At 40.5% G+C, this 18180-nt stretch overlaps 1 protein-coding gene across 1 annotated transcript in view; it reads left to right on the plus strand.

Moving 5' to 3' along the window:
* The window catches only part of LOC100699877 (mitogen-activated protein kinase kinase kinase 7), a 44536-nt gene that overhangs the window by 14207 nt on the left and 12149 nt on the right, over positions 1–18180 (plus strand). Inside the window, exons 8-11 of the mRNA XM_003458158.5 lie at positions 14866–14996; positions 16288–16372; positions 16522–16652; positions 16761–16896. Of these exons, the coding sequence (XP_003458206.1) occupies positions 14866–14996; positions 16288–16372; positions 16522–16652; positions 16761–16896 (483 nt within the window). The remainder of the gene's footprint in view (positions 1–14865; positions 14997–16287; positions 16373–16521; positions 16653–16760; positions 16897–18180) is intronic.

An 18180-nucleotide genomic window follows, 5' to 3' on the forward strand; every position in this document is an offset into this window, starting at 1 on the left:
AGCATGACTTATCATACCATCATACTAATTGGCAGGCTCAATTTCACAACAAAAGAAAAAATCATCAGCTAGATTAATTCAAAACCAACCATCAGCCGCACAACACACAACATAAGCCTCATGTCTCATTAGCTATGAATTTTAATCCCCAGGACTGTACTTTTTACTCATTTAGGCCACAAATTTTATTTAGTTTTCCTTTTTCCCCCTCATCATAAAACATGTGACATGTTGTCATGCATTTCACAAAAGAAGTTTGTTCTCATGTATTCAGAGTTGTGTATCTGGGTGCAGGATTCACTCGCACATCACAACAGGAAACTCAGTGTTTTAGAGTCTCCACTCTAACACATCCCATTCACTTGTGCTAGAATTCAATCACCTTTCATTAATCTAAGAACCATCAACTAATTTGCATATCAGCTATTAACCCACCAAGTTGACAGGACAACAGAAATGCATGTTCAAAATATTATCACAAAAATAGAATTTCCCTCATACGGTAAATTACTTGTGCTGCATCAATCAGGCAGAAAGCATCTCCCAATTTACTATATTAACAACTAAATTTATTGTCTCATCACTGGTTGGTCAAACCAGAATCTTTTTTTCCCACAAAAATTAAACTGTTGTCCTGCAACATAGTTAGTTAATTGTCAGCATTGGATAAATTCAGCATTTGATAACAAGTGTCTGTTAAATTTACACTATTTTAGCACTGATGAGAGATAACAAGCTGATTTTCATTGCATGTGTGTTTGTGTTATTAGGCAGGTTTAATCGATGTCTGTGGAGCTGCATCTCCAGCAGGGCATGTTCTTAAAGCTGCCTTTCCTACACACTTCTCTGCTATTAATTGGTCATCATTTTTTTTCTAACTAATGTGCTATGAGTCCACTGGTCTTTGCATCACTTCTCATCACACTAAGTGATTTGGACAAGATGATAAACAGACTCACATGCTTAAGATGCTGTCTACTCTTCATGGGCTCTCTTGTGTTTGTGTTAGTAGGGTTAATGCATATTCTGCTTGTGTGTGTGATTTTGTATATGTTTCTTTTTGCAGTGGTTCAGATTCCTTCACAATTTTCCTACTTAAACAGTCAGTTTTCTTTTCCCCAGGTTTGCTAACCCAAATTTTGATTTCCCACATTAAACAACAGCACTCTCTGTGTTCTCACCTACTGCTCTCACTCTGTTGTCCTCTCCCACTTCAACAGTCCAATAGCCGGCAGTTCTTCTTCAGCTTTGTCCTGTTCCACTGTCTCTTCTTGCCATTTTACTCCGAAAGTGGCAAATGTCAACCTCCAACAGTCTCCTCAGTTCTCCTCAAAAGTCCTTTTCACATGCACAGTGAAGTTGCAGCTTGTTGGAAACGCAGTGCCATTCATCCAATCAGGATGATGGTTTGCTCTTCTTCTCCACTGCTGTTTGTCCACACTGCTGCTGCTTGCTGGGTCTCTTTGCTCAGGACTTGCTGCTGTCTCTGTATCTGCCATGTTATTGCTCTTTGGAACTGCATTCCTTGTCTTCAGGGAGGAGTGAGAGCTTGATTGTGAGGTTGAGGGACACATGGAGCTGTAAATAAGTTAGCCAGAAACTTGGCCTGAACGTTTCCAATGATGTTAAACTATAACTTTCTTCCAACTGCTGCATGTGGAAAATTGGTCCAGGTCTGCTTTAATCTGAAAGTGACAAAACTAAGACATTTTCATTATTATTATCACTGCTTAACCAACACACAGAACTCTCCTTTCTTAAAAGCAGAAAATGAGATTGTAGTTGTTCTTGGCTAATAAACACAAAACCTTTTTCCTATGATTTTTCATCTACAATGTAGATTCTGTCTCTTTTTTACTCTTTTTTTCTTTACACTAGCTGGTGACCTGCAGAATCACCGCTCTCACAATTGGAGATAATTACTTTTACACAGCGCACACACACACTGCGACGTCAGGCACATTCACACTCACTTTTTTCATCTGCATAAATAAATCATATGGCTGATGATATGTGCCATGGTGATCCATAGGTATGATCACAAGTTTATTTAATTATTTTTCAACCCAACAAAACAAATAAACAAAAACATGATGCTGATGCTATGAACACTCTACACACATGAATCAAGATCCAGGAAAACTGCTGCGCATCTGAAAGAAGAAGCTGAACTCACGGATACGCTACATACTCGAGTTATCATAGTTCTGTTTCTCTCTCTTTGATGAGTTCTCAGCCAGCTCCCGATCTGATAATGTGTAGCTTGCTCATCAGCTCAGAAGAGACAGCAACACAACCTCACACAGTGGTTGCGTGCTTTGCCCACAGTGGCAAAGACTTACATTTTCATATTCAACTCAGCTTCTCCATCATGTAGTTTTCAGCTGTTTCACACAGGGTTCAGCATTATAGTTGTTTTCATAGGTGTGCTCTATATCTCAACAATGGCTCATATTAGGATGACAGTTTTCAAACAGGTCAAGTGCCTCTATGCACTTCATTAGTTAAAATATTTGCCTATTTTACTTCATCTCATATGTCATTGTACTGTATTTGAGCAACCTTAAGCTTAATGCAGATTACTTTTAACACTTATCCACCTCAATCAAATCTGTGGTCTGGAGCACGGCTGTTGTTGATCAGGGCAAGCTAAAAAAAATAATCTAAACATGTGTGTGTATTGGCAGTTTTGATGGGTACTAATCATTTATTACAGGTGGGGTTACTCAGGCTTGCGCTTAGGACACTCTCTAGCATAGTGACCCCTTTCTCTACATGCATAGCATTTCTCCTTCTTTCTGTCGCGTTCCCACCTAAATCCCCACGGGCCTTCACCTCTCTTTTTTCTGCCCCTATTCAGCCCTCTTCCAGTCTGTCCCTGGAAAATGATTTTATCTGCTAGGGAAGCGGCGACTGCAGAGTTTTGTGACTTCTTTTTGTTATTTTTAATGACTTCCTGCACATGGTGGGCACAGTTTATACATACTCGGTATAAAGCATGTCAGAGTTACGATTAACATTTTGTTTCTTAATGAAATCACCAATGGGTGGGTGAAAGCCATTCACCAGAGCATAGCTTAACTGCTGCTGATGTGGGCTGGCCTTCTCTGCACGCTCTTCAAGGCTGCTGTGTTTTCTGACAACTTCTAACATTTGACATTCTCCAACGACTGGTTTACGGTGATTACAGTTATGAGCATATAAATACCTCGCACTGCCGGGAGTAAATTCTTGCATGAATGTGTCGTCTCCCTGTGAGGCAGTCTTACTTGCTCGGGAACCCATGATAACAACAACAACCGTGTCACAGACCGCGCCTGCTCCGCAGTCATTCACACAACAACAACAACAACAACACAAAATAGGCCTATAATTTTCCCCAGCCTGCGTGACCCCGCACGGCTTAGGCCCGCGTCAACCCGCGCGGCCGCACTCAATTAAGGAGCCGTCGCTCTCTTTTTTTATAAGCCTGCGTCTAACCGCACGGCTAAGGTCCGCGTGCAAGCCGCGTGACCGTGCTCGCGTGAACCCGCGCAGCTACAGTAATCTCTTAGTCGTTCTCTTTGAACTTACTTGGTGTTGCTTATTGCGTGCAGCATCAGTCCCGTCAGATCCTGTCAATCGTCATCCATCGAGGAGAAAAACAGACGGCTAATCCACCGGCCCGATGACGAATTCTCACGTCTCGGGTCTTTGCTGCAGGACCTCTATAAGTCCTGGCTGACGTCTTTCGGTGTGTCTCTTTTTCCCCTCGGTGAATGTCAATTCCAAGGATCCGGCTCTCGAAGGACCAATTAATGATAGGTTTGTAGCATAAACCTATTCGCTGGAACGTTCAGGACAATTTGCTACACAGCAAAAACAAGACACAGGTAGGCAAAGTTCTTTGTAGTACTCATGCATGAGGGAGACCTGCCTGGAGCCAAGTGTCGTTCCACCCACTTGACCTCCGTCAGACTCTCAGCCAGGTTCCCCAAAGCACTCCTTTTATTGTGGTTACATGAATATGCATAGGTTCATTAACATATGACATCTTATATAGGTATGCATGTGAACAAAGAATACCCTGTGTGTGTGTGTGTGTGTGTGTGTGTGTGTGTGTGTGTGTATGGGGTCAAGATGTAACCCCAGGAAGACTCCCCAAAGCTGGTGCCAGGAGTCTAGCGGTATATCTGAACAAAAGGCTCTTACACTCAAACAGATATACGTGTGTTTGCTATACCATATATCAGCAAGAGAAGATACGACCTCTCCTAGGAGACGTGTGATCTATGCCAGAACACTCTGAAGAGGAGTGAACACACTCCCCTCTTCATGCTACACAGAGTTGTTACAGACCTCCTAGGATGAGACATTCTTTCAATCTACAAATGATTATATACTTCTAAGCATATATGAGTAAATATTTCTAAGCATAAATGACAATCACAATACAAATCTAACACTGCACATCACTCTGAACACACCATCCCCACTGTCAAATATGGTGGTGGCAGCATCATGCTCTGGGGTGCTTCTCTTCAGCAGGGACAGGGAAGCTGGTCAGAGTTGATGGGAAGATGGATGGAGCCAAATACACAGCAATCTTGGAAGAAAACCTCTTGGAGTCTGCAAAAGACTTGAGACTGGGGCGGAGGTTCAGCGTCCAGCAGGACAACGACCCTAAACATAAAGCCAGGGCAACAATGGAATGGTTTAAAACAAAACATATCCATGTGTTAGAATGGCCCAGTCAAAGTCCAGATCTAAATCCAATCGAGAATCTGTGGCAAGGTCTGAAAACTGCTGTTCACAAACGCTGTCCATCTAATCTGACTGAGCTGGAGCTGTTTTGCAAAGAAGAATGGGCAAGGATTTCAGTCTCTAGATGTGCAACGCTGGTAGAGACATACCCTAAAAGACTGGCAGCTGTAATTGCAGCAAAAGGTGGTTCTACAAAGTATTGACTCAGGGGGCTGAATAATTACGCACACCCCACTTTGCAGTTATTTATTTGTAAAAAATGTTTGAAATCATGTATGATTTTCGTTCCACTTCTCATGTGTACACCACTTTGTATTGGTCTTTCACGTGGAATTCCAATAAAATTGATTCATGTTTGTGGCTGTAATGTGACAAAATGTGGGAAAGTTCAAGGGGGCCGAATACTTTTGCAAGCCACTGTATACCAGAGAAATAGAAGCAGGAGAATAAACCAGCTGTTCTCCACAGAACAATGCAAGGTGTACTCTCAGTGGCATGGACCAGCATGACAACAGCAACACCAAGGCTGGAGATGGAGCAATACTGGAAGAGCATATGGGAGAAGGATGCAACCCATAATGTCAATGCTCAGTGGCTAGTGGATCTAAGAGCAGACCACAGCTACCTCACTGAACAGGGTCCAGTAATCATCACAGTGACAGATATCCAAGGGTCTCTAAAGGTTCTCCGCTAGGCCCTGACATGGTTCACGCCTACTGGCTGAAGAAGCTGACTGGACTCCATGAGCGCCTGGCAGTACAGATGACCCAGCTGCTAGTCAATGAGAAACACCTAAAATGGCTAACCGAAGGCCGGACAGTCCTGATCCCCAAGGACCCCCAGAAGGAATCTGTCCCATCCAACTACCGGCCAATAACCTGCCTCAGTACCACATGATTGCTCCTGTCAGGCATCATAGCAGCTAAGTTGAACACACACTGCTCAATACATGAGCAGTGCACAGAAAGGAATTGAAATAACAGAGGAGTCAAACACCAGCTACTGATAGATGGAGCAGTCGCCTGAGACTGGAAGACTAGGCTGACCAACCTGTGCACTGCCTGGATTGATTACAAGAAGGCTTATGACTCGATGGCCCACACATGGATCCTGGAATGCCTAGAATTGTACAATATCGGATGGTTTCCGGTTCCGGTTCTGTCAAGATGGCCACATAGAGACACCAGTCCTCCGATAAAGAAAGCAATATATCCTGCAAATTGAGATTTAAAACCTGTTCGATGGTAAAGACACTCCAAAAGCAGGATTGCAATGGAAACATGGGAAAAAAGTAAGAAAAGGATGATGATTTACGGAGTCTGCTGGGCGATAACTGTGCTAAGGACAACACGAGGCAGACACCCAGTGAACCCACTAGGGTAAATATGGAGATAATTCTGCAAGAAATTCAAGAATTCCGAAAAGAGAACAGCACTCAGCTGGAAGACATAAAAGTCGAAATTCATAAGACTAACAGGAGAATCGATGAGGTGGAAAACCGCATTGAAGCAGCAGAAACCAGAGTTCAAACACTGGAACAGGTGTTGAAATATGTGCTCAAAACTCAAGCTCAACACAATGAGAAACTCAGGGACCAGGTGGGGAGAGCCAGGAGAGATAATTTAAGGATATATAATGTCCCAGAAAATGAAGAGGGAGATTCGATGATAAATTTTGTGGAGAAACTTATCAGAGAAAACCTGGACATCCCATTGGGCACTGAGCTACACATTGAAAGGGCACACAGAGTGCTTACCTCCAAACCTACCACCTCTGAGCGACCCAGATCGATTGTGATCAAATTTCACCATTACAAAACAAAAGAGGATATTCTACGTAAAGCATGGATTAAGGACATAATGATAAAAAATCGGAGGATTTATTTTGACCATGATTATCCAACAGCGATACTGAATAAACGAAAAGAATACAACGAAGTGAAGCGGGTGCTGAAGGAGAAGAAAATTCACTTCCAGACACCGTATCCGGCCAGGCTTCGGGTTTTCTACGAAGAGGGGACAAGGCTTTATCACTCAGCCGAAGAGGCCACAAAAGATCTGAAGGACCGCGGTTTCCCAGTCAGAGTCACCCCCCCCCAGTGGATCATATGGAACAGCTGATTCAGCAAGCATGGGACACTGCGGGAGAAAGGGAGACAACACGACCCAGGGTGGCAGCTATTAGAGACAAGTTTCAGGTCTTCAGAAGGAAATCTCCTCAGTAAAAACAAAATATTATTAGAAAAGGAGGCTGCAGGAAAAAGGTATGGATCTGTTTCCCCCTTCGTCTCCCCCCCGATCTCGCTAAAGTAATATAAGACGATCAAAAGGTTTCTCTTCTCTGCTCCCTTCTTTTGAGTAGAAAAAAAAAAAACTTATCTCGGAGGACTTTCTCTCTTTCCTTTTTTTTTTTTTCCTTTCATACTAACATGAACACTTTTTTTCAATGGACTAAAACACCATGGAGGGCCCTTCCTTTGCAAAAGTGCAGAGGGGACTTCCCTCCAATGCCAGACAATTCATCTGGCATGTCAAAGGGACTGATTATAAACATCCCTATTTTGGAAACCACTGTTTGGCAAAAATATGTTACCCTAAAGAATTTTTTTTTTATTCTTCAAAGTTATCTTTCCTTAGTTATTAGGGCACTATTTCCAGAGAGGCTGAATGTAGCAGAGTCACTGTTTTTTGATAGATATGGTACATGAAAGATTAAAATTTTTTTCCTTCAATGTTAATGCAATACTTAATCCTATCAAACGATCTAAGATTTTATCCAAGATGAAAAAGGAGAAGGCTGATATTGAATATTTACAGGAGACGCACTTAGATGACACAGAACATAAGGTTTTTTTCTCATCATATAAATCAAAGCACAAGAGGGGAGTTGCAATTTTGATATCTAACAGGGTCTCTTTTGAAAAAATGTATGAGGAAAAGGATGAGGAGGGTAGATATATTCTGGTTAGGGGAATGATAGAAGGCTCTCTCTTCACCCTAATCAGTGTATATATTCCACCTGGCAGCACTTTCTCTTTTTACAAGAAGATAATAGAGTTGATGGTTATTCAGTCTAAAGGATTCCTGGTCTGTGGAGGTGATCTGAACACACATTTAACCCCAAAACTTGATATATCAAAACTAGAGATGGACCGATCCGATATTACGTATCGGTATCGGTCTGATACTGACCTAAATTACTGGATCAGATATCGGCGAGAAATAAAAAATGTAACCCGATCCATTAAATATCAAAAAAGCACCTCACAAAACTTGCGACACGGCGTAACTCGACTCATAACCGTAGCACGTCGGAGCAGTATGCATGAAGTGATAGAGCGGCTGTGTGTATTTGTAGCCTCGCTACCAAACCAGCATTTCATCTCTGAGGAAGTTATCCCAGAGAGAAGTAAAGCAAGTGTGTAAGTTCATCTCTGAATGTTTGTAAAGCATTCCCATGTTAAGCTTAACAACCGATATATGGAGCGACTGCCTCTACTCTCTCTCTCCCTCTCCTGCCGCTATTTCATGAAACTGCTTAATGATCAGCTGATCGGCTTTTCTGTCGCGAGTCCGTCTCTCTTCTTTGTTTTTGGCCCACTTTGCACCAGAAAGAGGAAACCAGCGGCTGAACAACAGCAGCACATTTAAGCTTGATAAGCTGTTGTTAGAATTTATTTAATATTACTTTCTAGACCAGGATCCTTTTCTACGTAGCTGACGGCCGGTAACTGTGCAGGGGCGGATCTAGCAAAGTTTAGCCAGGGGGGCCGATAGGGCATGAACAGGGAAAACGGGGCACAGAGACATACTTTTCTTTCTTATTCTCATTTAAAATATCTCGCTTTTAATAAATAATTATCTGAATCTTACACCCAAAGTTTTAATCTGATGTAAAATGTATAGAAGTCCATTACTGTATATAGTAACTGTTAAGTCTAATATACCCTAGTAAGCTATAGTACTTTTTCCTTTGGGAAAGTACCATCTGTGAATTCTGCAATTCTGTTGAAGAAAGATGTTGAATCTATTTAATTCTTGAAAAATAGTTTATTTCTGAGCATTTTTTTCACCCTGCATTAATTAAAGTTGATTACATCGATTAAGCATCATGAGGTGGAGGGTGGGGGGTGGTTCCCTATTTTTTTTTTTTTTTTTGCTGGGAGTTTGCAACCCTATTAATTAGGTTGCTTAATATTTCTGCTAAGTACTCTTTAAAATACCAGAATAGGGAGGATGGAGTAGGTTTAAGTTTATTAGATTGATCAGTATTGCTGAGCTATGAAATATTTTGGGCGCAGTGTATTTTTTACATACAGGTATAACAGAATAGCTTTAGTGTTGTTGTTTATTTAAACTTGAGTATGAACTTATACAAAATGCAGCAATATATTAAAAAACAGTTTTATTGATTAAAAAACACACTATATCGGATTCATATCGGTATCGGCAGATATCCAAATTTATGATATCGGTATCGGTATCGGACATAAAAAAGTGGTATCGTGCCATCTCTAATCAAAACAAACAAGCTCCAACAAAACAATTAGTAAAAAAGTGAAAGAGTTGATGAAGGATATGGGTTTGATTGACATATGGAGGGAAATGTTCCCCAATACAAGAAGATATACCTACTTTTCTTCATCTCACCTATCATATACTAAAATAGATTATTTTCTTGTTTATAGCAGAGACAGCTCAAGAATTACTGACTCAGACATTGGAACAATAGATCTTAGCGACCATGCTCCAATACATATTGTAGTTGACCTGGAGGGAAACAAAAGAGATACATTATGGAGATTTAACCCCAGCCTACTTAATGATGCCAATTTTAGGAAAGAAATGAGTAATAGAATCCAACTGTATATGAAAGAAAATGATAATGGAGAGGTGTCCCCACCAATACTGTGGGACGCAGCAAAGGCTGTGATAAGAGGAAAAATCATTGCAGCTGCCTTAAGGAAAAAGAAACTTTACCAGGAAAAACTACAGGATTCTCAAAAACAACTGAAACAGTTAGAAAACAGCCATGCACAAAACCGAACTCCAGCTACATTAGAACGAATTAAAAAATTAAGAAACGAAATTAATTTAATGTACACTCGGGAAATCAAAAAGAAGATGCTATTCTCTAGACAAAGATATTATGAAAATGGCCCTAAATTCACAAAACTGCTGGCATGGAAACTTAAGAAACGCCAAGCAGACAATACAATATACAAAATAAGAGACCCTCAGAAAAACACACTTGAAAGCAAGCAGGACAAGATTCAATCAATTTTTGTAACTTTCTATAAACAACTCTTTTCTAAAACTATGGATGTCGGAGATGATCAAATAGACACATTTCTTGAAGCGCTCAATTTACCTACCATGAGTGACACCCAAAATAAAAAAACTAGTTTCTGAAATAACAGTAAAGGAACTGGAAAATGCCATAAGAAATTTGAAATCTAACAAATCGCCAGGAAGTGACTGGTTCACCAATTTTACAAAGCATTTAAAGAGGATCTCATTCCTATACTGAGAAAAACATGCAGTTGGGCACTTGAAAAGGCACAAATCCTACCCACCTGGAAAGAAGCAATTATATCTCTCATACCAAAGGAGGCCAAGGACAAGAACGAATGTGGGTCATACAGGCCAATTTCTGTACTTAACGTAGATTACTGTATCTATACATCCATAATGGCCAAACGAATGGAAAAAATACTCCCTAACCTCATACATAATGATCAGGCTGGTTTTATACATAAACATCAAACCCAGGATAACACAAGACGCACTTTACATATAATGAACCATATACAACAACATACAGAGCAGGCTTATCAGTCTTGACGCTGAAAAGGCATTTGACTCTGTTTGCTGGCAATACCTATATAGAGTTTTGCATAAATTTGGTTTTGATGAACTAATAATAAATAATATAAGGGCACTATATGATAATCCATCTGCAACGCTTAGGATCAATGGCCACCTAACTCAATCTTTAACATTGGAGAGGGGTATGAGACAAGGCTGTGCCTGGTCTCCTCTTCTCTTTGCTATTTTTCAGGAACCATTTGCCCAACATATTAGGCAAAACAGAAAAATCGTAGGTATTACAATAAATGATGTGGAACATAAAATAGCATGCTATGCCGATGATGTACTCTTATTCCTAAAAACACCCGAGGAGGCCTTGCCGGAGGCAATGAATTGTCTTAAAAACATGGGCCCAATGACAGGATACAAACTGAATCTAAATAAAACTGAAGCTCTCCCCTACAATTATAGTCCATCCGAAAAGCTCAAACAAACATACCCATTGAAATGGACCACAGACTCAATTAAATATTTGGGGGTAACACTTACTAAAGATATAAGTAGATTATTTGACAAAAACTATAACCATCTATATCAAAGGGTCAAAGAGGATCTTACAAAATGGAATCATATCCCATGTCTGAGCATAAGCTCTAGAATAGAAACCATCAAAATTAATGTATTACCAAGATTTCTATATCTGTTTCAGACTCTCCCACTCCAGATTAATCAAAAAGACTTTACTGAATGGGACAAAACAATTTCTAGGTTTATATGGCAAGGGAGACGACCCAGAATAAGATACAAAACATTGCAACTGCCTAAAGTGAAAGGCGGCTGGGGCCTCCCATGCTTAAAAAAATACTATACCTCAGCAATGATTAGGGCCGTGTTGCATTGGTGTGATCCCTCATATAAAGCAGCATGGAAGGAAATTGAAAGCAAAACAATATCCAATATGCATATACAGGCAGTTCTAGCGGATAAAAATCTACAGAACTACATTTCCAAAATAAGAAATCCCGTGGTAAAGGCCACACTAGGGGTCTGGAAAATGGTGGTAAAGGAAAATAAGCTGGAGAAGGAAATAAAAATATTAAAATGGTGTGCATACGATTCGGAATTTACACCAAATCAAATGGACCCTAGTTTTAAAAACTGGATAGATAAAGGAATTACATCGATGTGTGGTATAGTAAAGAAGGATGAAATCATGAGTTTCCAAACTCCTAAAGCAAAGGTTCCATTTAGAAAACCAAGACCACTATAGATACCTGCAATTAAGAAACTTCTACACCCGAAGCATCAAAAACCAAGCATCTACTACCGTGAGGCCACTTATTCAACTCTTTGTAAATGCTTATAAGGTGTAATCTCACAAATATACAACAGTCTCCATGAACTCAGCAATTATTCAACAAAGTATATAAAAGAAAGATGGGAGAAAGAAGGTCGTCAGGTAATTACAGAAGAGGAATGGCAGAACATTTGTTCCTTTCATTGGAAAAGTACAAAATCACATGTATGGAAGGAATTCTGTTGGAAAAGTTTTACTCGTTTTTTCATTACCCCAGCTATAAAGGCACACTATGATGAAGGAAGTTGTGAATGTTGGAGGAACTGTGGCACCGAAACAGCACATCACTATCATATATTTTGGGATTGAAAGAATATCAAGAACTATTGGAGAGAAGTCCATAAAGCGCTACAAAACATATTTGGTACATATTTACCCTATGACTTCAAATCTGTATTTTTGGGGTACATATCCCCAGACATAAAGGGTATAGATAAATACTTATTTGGTGTGCTGCTGGCTGCAAGTAAAAAGGCACTGACCAAAAAATGGTTGACACAGGATCCACCAACATTAAACAGCTGGATTGATGTAACTTTTGAAATTTACAACATGGAAAAGATAACTTTTTTAGTGAATCTTGAGTATGAGAAATTCGTAAAACACTGGGGAAAATGGTTCCGCTATATGAGTCCTATAAGGCCAGATATTGCTGATACTCATCATTGAAGGAATGACCAGGCACTTTTCTTGCTTGCTTACTTTGTTTTTGATAATAACATGTACTAATGGTATGTCACCATCTGCTACCGAAAGTGTTGGTTTTATAGCTGCTGCCTCTCTGGATGTATATAGTTACATATTATACCTGTTCATGCGTATGTTTCTTTGTTTTATGTGTTTCTTTTGTTTGTTTGTTTGTTTGTTTTTGTTTCTGTGTTGTTGGTTTTTGTTGTTGTTTTATTTCACCCTTATATGTCAGTCTATGCTTATGTGTAGAAAATGTTTTTTGGGGGGGGTTTTTATGTGATGGCGGTCATTTAGACTACTGTATATATGAGTCTAAGGACAAAAGACGCCATCAAACACTGTTTTTCATTTTTGTTCTCTGTATGACTTTAATAAACACTTGAATTAGAAAAAAAAAATAGAATTGTACAATATCAACAGGACCCTTAGAGCCTCCATCTGGAACTTAATGGGACGCTAACTTCAAGCCTATAGCACAAGTCACCATCAGGTGCGGGATCTGCCAAGGAGACACTCTGCTGTTCTGCATAGGCCTGAACCCCCTGAATGAGATCATTGACAAGACTGGCTATGGATACCGACTGCAGAATGGAGCAATCGTAAGCCACCTCCTCCACATGGATGACGTCAAGCTGTATGCCAAGAGTGAATGAGACATCGATTCACTGATCCACACTCCAAGGATCTAGAGCAACGACATCGGAATGTCACCCAGACTGGAGAAATGTCATCGGATGGTAATGAAGAGAGGGAAGGTAGTCAAAACGGAGAGGATCACACTACTGGAAGGCAACATTGCAGACACTGAGAACAGCTATGAGTACCACAGACAAATGGGAACCACTAAGAGGCCACTAGGAAAGCTCCAACCACCAAGTACCTGCAACCACCAGAGAGTAAGGCAAGTTCTGAGTAGTCAGCTGAATGGGAGGAACAAGATCTGGGCTATAAACACCTACGCCCTGCCAGTGATCAGGTACCCTGCTGGGATAATAAGCTGGCCAAAGGAGGAGATGGAAGCCACTGATATCAAGACCAGGAAACTCCTGACCTTGCATGGAGGGTTTCAGCCCAAGTGCAGCATCCTGAGACTGTATGCTAAGAGGAAGGAAGAAGGCCAGGGACTAGTGAGTGTCAGACTCACTATCCAGAATGAGACATTGAACATTCATGAGTACATCAGGAAGAAGGCCACAAATGACCATGTGCTCAGTGAATACCTTAGGCAGCAGAAACCCAAGAAAGAGAAGGAAGAGGAGGAACCATCATGGAAGGACAAGCCCCTGCATGGTATGTACCACCGGCGGATAGAGGAGGTGGCCGACATCCAGAAATCCTACCAGTGGCTGGACAAAGCTGGACTGAAAGACAGCACAGAGTTACTAACCATGGCAGCACAGAAACAAGCTCTGAGCACAAGATCCATAGAGGCTGGGGTCTATCACACCAGGCAAGACCCCAGGTGCAGGCTGTGTAAAGATGCCCCAGAGACAATCCAGCACATAACAGCAGGGTGCAAGATGTTAGCAGGTAGGGCATACATGGAGCACCATAACCAAGTGGCTGACATAGTATACAGGAACATCTTTGCTGAGTATGACCTGGAAGTCCTGAGGTCAAAATGGGAGATGTCGAGAATGACCGTGGTATAAAGTCCTGTGGGACTTCCAGATACAGACGGACAAACTGGTTATGGCTAACCAACTGGACATAGTAGTGGTGGACAAGCAGAGAAGAACAACCGTAATGATAGACATAGCGATACCAAATGATGGCAACATCAGGAAGAAGGAACACAAGAACCTGGAGAAGAACCAAATAGCTCAGAGAAGAGATCGGAAAGATGTGGAGGTTGAAGGTAACAGTGATCCCAGTGGTAATCGGAGCACTTGGTGCAAACGAGTATGCAAAAAAAGGCAACTAACATTCTGATATTGCTTTACCATTTTTTGTTGTTTTCATTCATCCAGAAATCTCTCTGTAACTGTAGTCTTCCAGTAATTTTTTCACCATCTTAATTTTCATCATCTATTCGTGTTCACAGTCTGGTCTGAGAAACTTCTAAATTTATTTGTAGAGTACAAACAACTTCACAAAAATAATGCTTAATTAAATATGTGAGTGAAATGTTTGTCGCATGATTTACGAGAGATTTGTGTGTACACACCGAATGAGGCCTTTTGTCTTGACATAAAAAGAAGTTTTGTTCATAGTGGTGATGATGGAAACCATTGTTCTCTTCTGGCTGACTGGTTACTACGACAGGTACTCGACCTCCTCTGATCAAAGACCTTCCAGAACCCATAGAGACTCTGATGACACGCTGCTGGGACAAAGAACCCAGCCAGAGGCCGTCAATGAATGAGGTCAAAAACACTATGAATCATCTAATGAAGGTATAGTGCCACTACACGGAACCGCAAATTATCATTTTTATTTCAGTTTGAGTGTACAGTAAAGAAATGAAATATAGCATTTTTTTCCCTGAAATTTAGTCAAATTTAGGTTCATCTTCTTCTTTTTATGATGTGGTTCACTCCATCTCAAATCATCATGAATCTCCTGCTTAACCCTCACTGATTTGAATTTTTTCTGACACTGAAATCTGGAGCAATGTTTAAAACAGAATGATCAAAAAAGCTATTAAAGATTAAAGCCTGAAATTTTCACTTTTTTCTGTTTTGTTTTGTTTTGTACCATAAAAATTAATCTGTAATTCGGGACACACGTCAAATCAGTATTGACTAGTTGACATTAAAAAATTAAACCCCTCCTGTAATGTCCCATATTTCAGCACACATAAAATGATAAAAAAAAAAATCATATTACAAAAGACAACCAGTGAAATTTTCTGAATAGTATTTAGTTGTATTTCATAATAAAGTGAAATAAGGCACGCAGAATACTTTATAAAATAAAATTCATAGTCAAGAAAAAATCAAGAAAAAAGCCGTTTCCCTTTGACTTTCAGCTGGATTGAGCATTAATGATAAATAAGTACCACAAAGGCGAAAATATTAGTTGATTGCCCTAAAACCTATTAAAAAAAATTAGTTTGTTAGATGTGTGCATGTTCAAATTCTCTTTTGAAAGGTTCTACAAATGAGATTAACCTAGAACAGTGTTTCCCAACCACTGTTTCGCGGCACCGTGAGAAATGATCAGGTGTGCCGTGGAGGATTATCTGGTTCCACCTGATTAGTACTCTGAGCGAGTGGCATGAGTAACGGGCAGAACAGTTACATTCTCTTCCATTAGAGGTCAGTACAACTACCTGCTCTAATGGGTTATCAATTGCCAGTAAAACAGAAGAAGATGAAGAAGAAATTACATAATAGTCATGCTGTGACACGAGGCAGCACATAATAGCAATAGATAATTAGTTGAAAAGAAAAAGTAGTCAGTCTGACCTGGTCCTGGAGAAAACTCTGACCCAGATGAAGGCCCAACATGAGTAGTGGTCGGAAGAAAGCGAAAAAGGTACACTGGGGACGAACCGAGCCAATTCTGTTACACCTGGTGCGCAGGAAAAAATTATCAAAATGCTTTTTGTTACATTTTTGTTTGGTGGTGTGCCGTGTGATTTTTTTCTAAAGTGAAATATGTGCTGTGGCTCCAAAAGGTTGGGAAACACTGACCTAGAAAGAGTTCCTTAAAAATGCAGGGTGCTGTGTGTGCATCTTCCAGTACTTTCCAGGTTCAGATGAACCACTGGATCTTCCTCATCAGTCGTCAGCCAGCAGAAGTGGCTCTTCATCAGCCACAAGCACTGGTAACCATCAGCTGTACAGCTTCTACTAATGCATGATCACTTCAGCAGCTATTTCAGTCTCTGCTAACTTTTTTATAATAGATGCAAATGAAATCATTCCATGGTAAATCATTAATATTATCTCACATCATTCCTTTATTTCTACTCAGACTCGTATGCTGACTGCACTATCAACTGTAGCCGGAGTGATGACGACACAGAACACATAAACTCAGTTGGCAGAGAGGAAACCCTGAAAGGTGTCGAGTCCAAATTTCCACTTCAGTTCAAGCCCTCAAAGGTAATAGAACCTTAATCACACAGTGATCACACTTCTTCACAGTGTTTTGCTTTGAAACTGTTTTATGATTTTATTTTTTGAAATTATTTTATGATTTTCAAATCCCAGAGTCCTGCATTGCGTCCTGGTCTGTCCAGGATCCCAGGTGTGGACACTCAACCAGGACCTTCCCAAAACCCAAACCACTTGAGCAGTTCTCCAATCAACTCTAGCCAGTCAGAACTGAGGATATGGAGCTCCACAGGTAGATTCCCTCATAAGAGCAAACACTGCAGCACCCAAAGCAGTGTCCAGTGTATTAGCATACTACACAATATATTTTTTTCCTGCAAAATAATAATCAATTTAACCTTTAAAATAAATGTCTTTGAGTAAATACTGTGCCTGTGCCACCGTGCACACACCGCAGTGATATTAGAAGATAGTAACTGCTGTTGACCTGAAGGAAGGTTTATAAGACATCTGCCAAATTTAAAGACTGTGGCAAACTAATTTGTTTCTCTGTATACAGACAGTTTTTCGATTGTTTTTTAAGTTTTGCCATAATGTTGTATAACTCATTGGGTTTGACCTCTACATTTTAAAACATCAAAATAGCTCATGCTGTGTTAGACTTTTAGAAGCAGGAATTACTATATTTGGATGAGAGGGTGAAGTTACACTAGCTGTTTGGTTAGTAACCTGTGTTTATAAATTGTATGAGACGTGATTAAGGCATAGCATTCTGACAACCAACAGGTGAAGTGAAAAACACTGATTTTTCTCTTCATTATAGCACCTGTTAGAGGTATAGAGAGCAAGGGAACATTTTATCCTAAAAAGTTGATTAGAAGCAAGATAACTGGGGAAAGTGTAAGAACTTAAGTGCGTTTGGAGGCCCCACTTTGCTGCTTACAGGACTTAAAGGATCTGTTGCCAACATTTTGATGCCCGATACCCAGTGATGGGAATAACGGCGTTACAAGTAACGGCGTTACTAACGGCGTTACGTTTTTCAGTAACGAGTAATCTAACTAATTACTATTCCTATCGTTACAACGGCGTTACAGTTACTAACAAGGAAACGCGGTCCGTTACTATTTTTCAACAAACAGGCGGTTGAAGCTGTGTTCAGCTTACCGCATCTTCTGGACGCTACAGCTTTAAGCAGCTGCGCGCTCCCGCGGACGCTAATCACGAGCACTGTCCAGCACAACACCTGGAGCTCAGGGGGCAAAACAATCGCATGAGTGCTGCTGTTTGACTGAGGAAGAATAAAGTAGTTGTGGTAAGCCAATCACATGACCACTTAAAGACAAAGCAACAAGGTGATATATACCAGTTTATAAATTGTGTCGATAGGCCACGTAAAACCAGAGTCATGATAAACAATATATACGCGGCGTTTTTTCCTCAATAGTTTCGCCACGTTAGCGCTAGCAAGCACGCTCTGCTTATGAGCAAAACAAAAAAAAAGTTTTAGGAGTGACGGCGAGAGAGAGAGAGAGAGAGAGAGAGCAGGAAAAGAGAGAGAGCGAGTTTTGAGATT

This window comes from Oreochromis niloticus, linkage group LG19, assembly GCF_001858045.2.
Source record: "Oreochromis niloticus isolate F11D_XX linkage group LG19, O_niloticus_UMD_NMBU, whole genome shotgun sequence".
NCBI classification, from domain to species: domain Eukaryota; kingdom Metazoa; phylum Chordata; class Actinopteri; order Cichliformes; family Cichlidae; genus Oreochromis; species Oreochromis niloticus.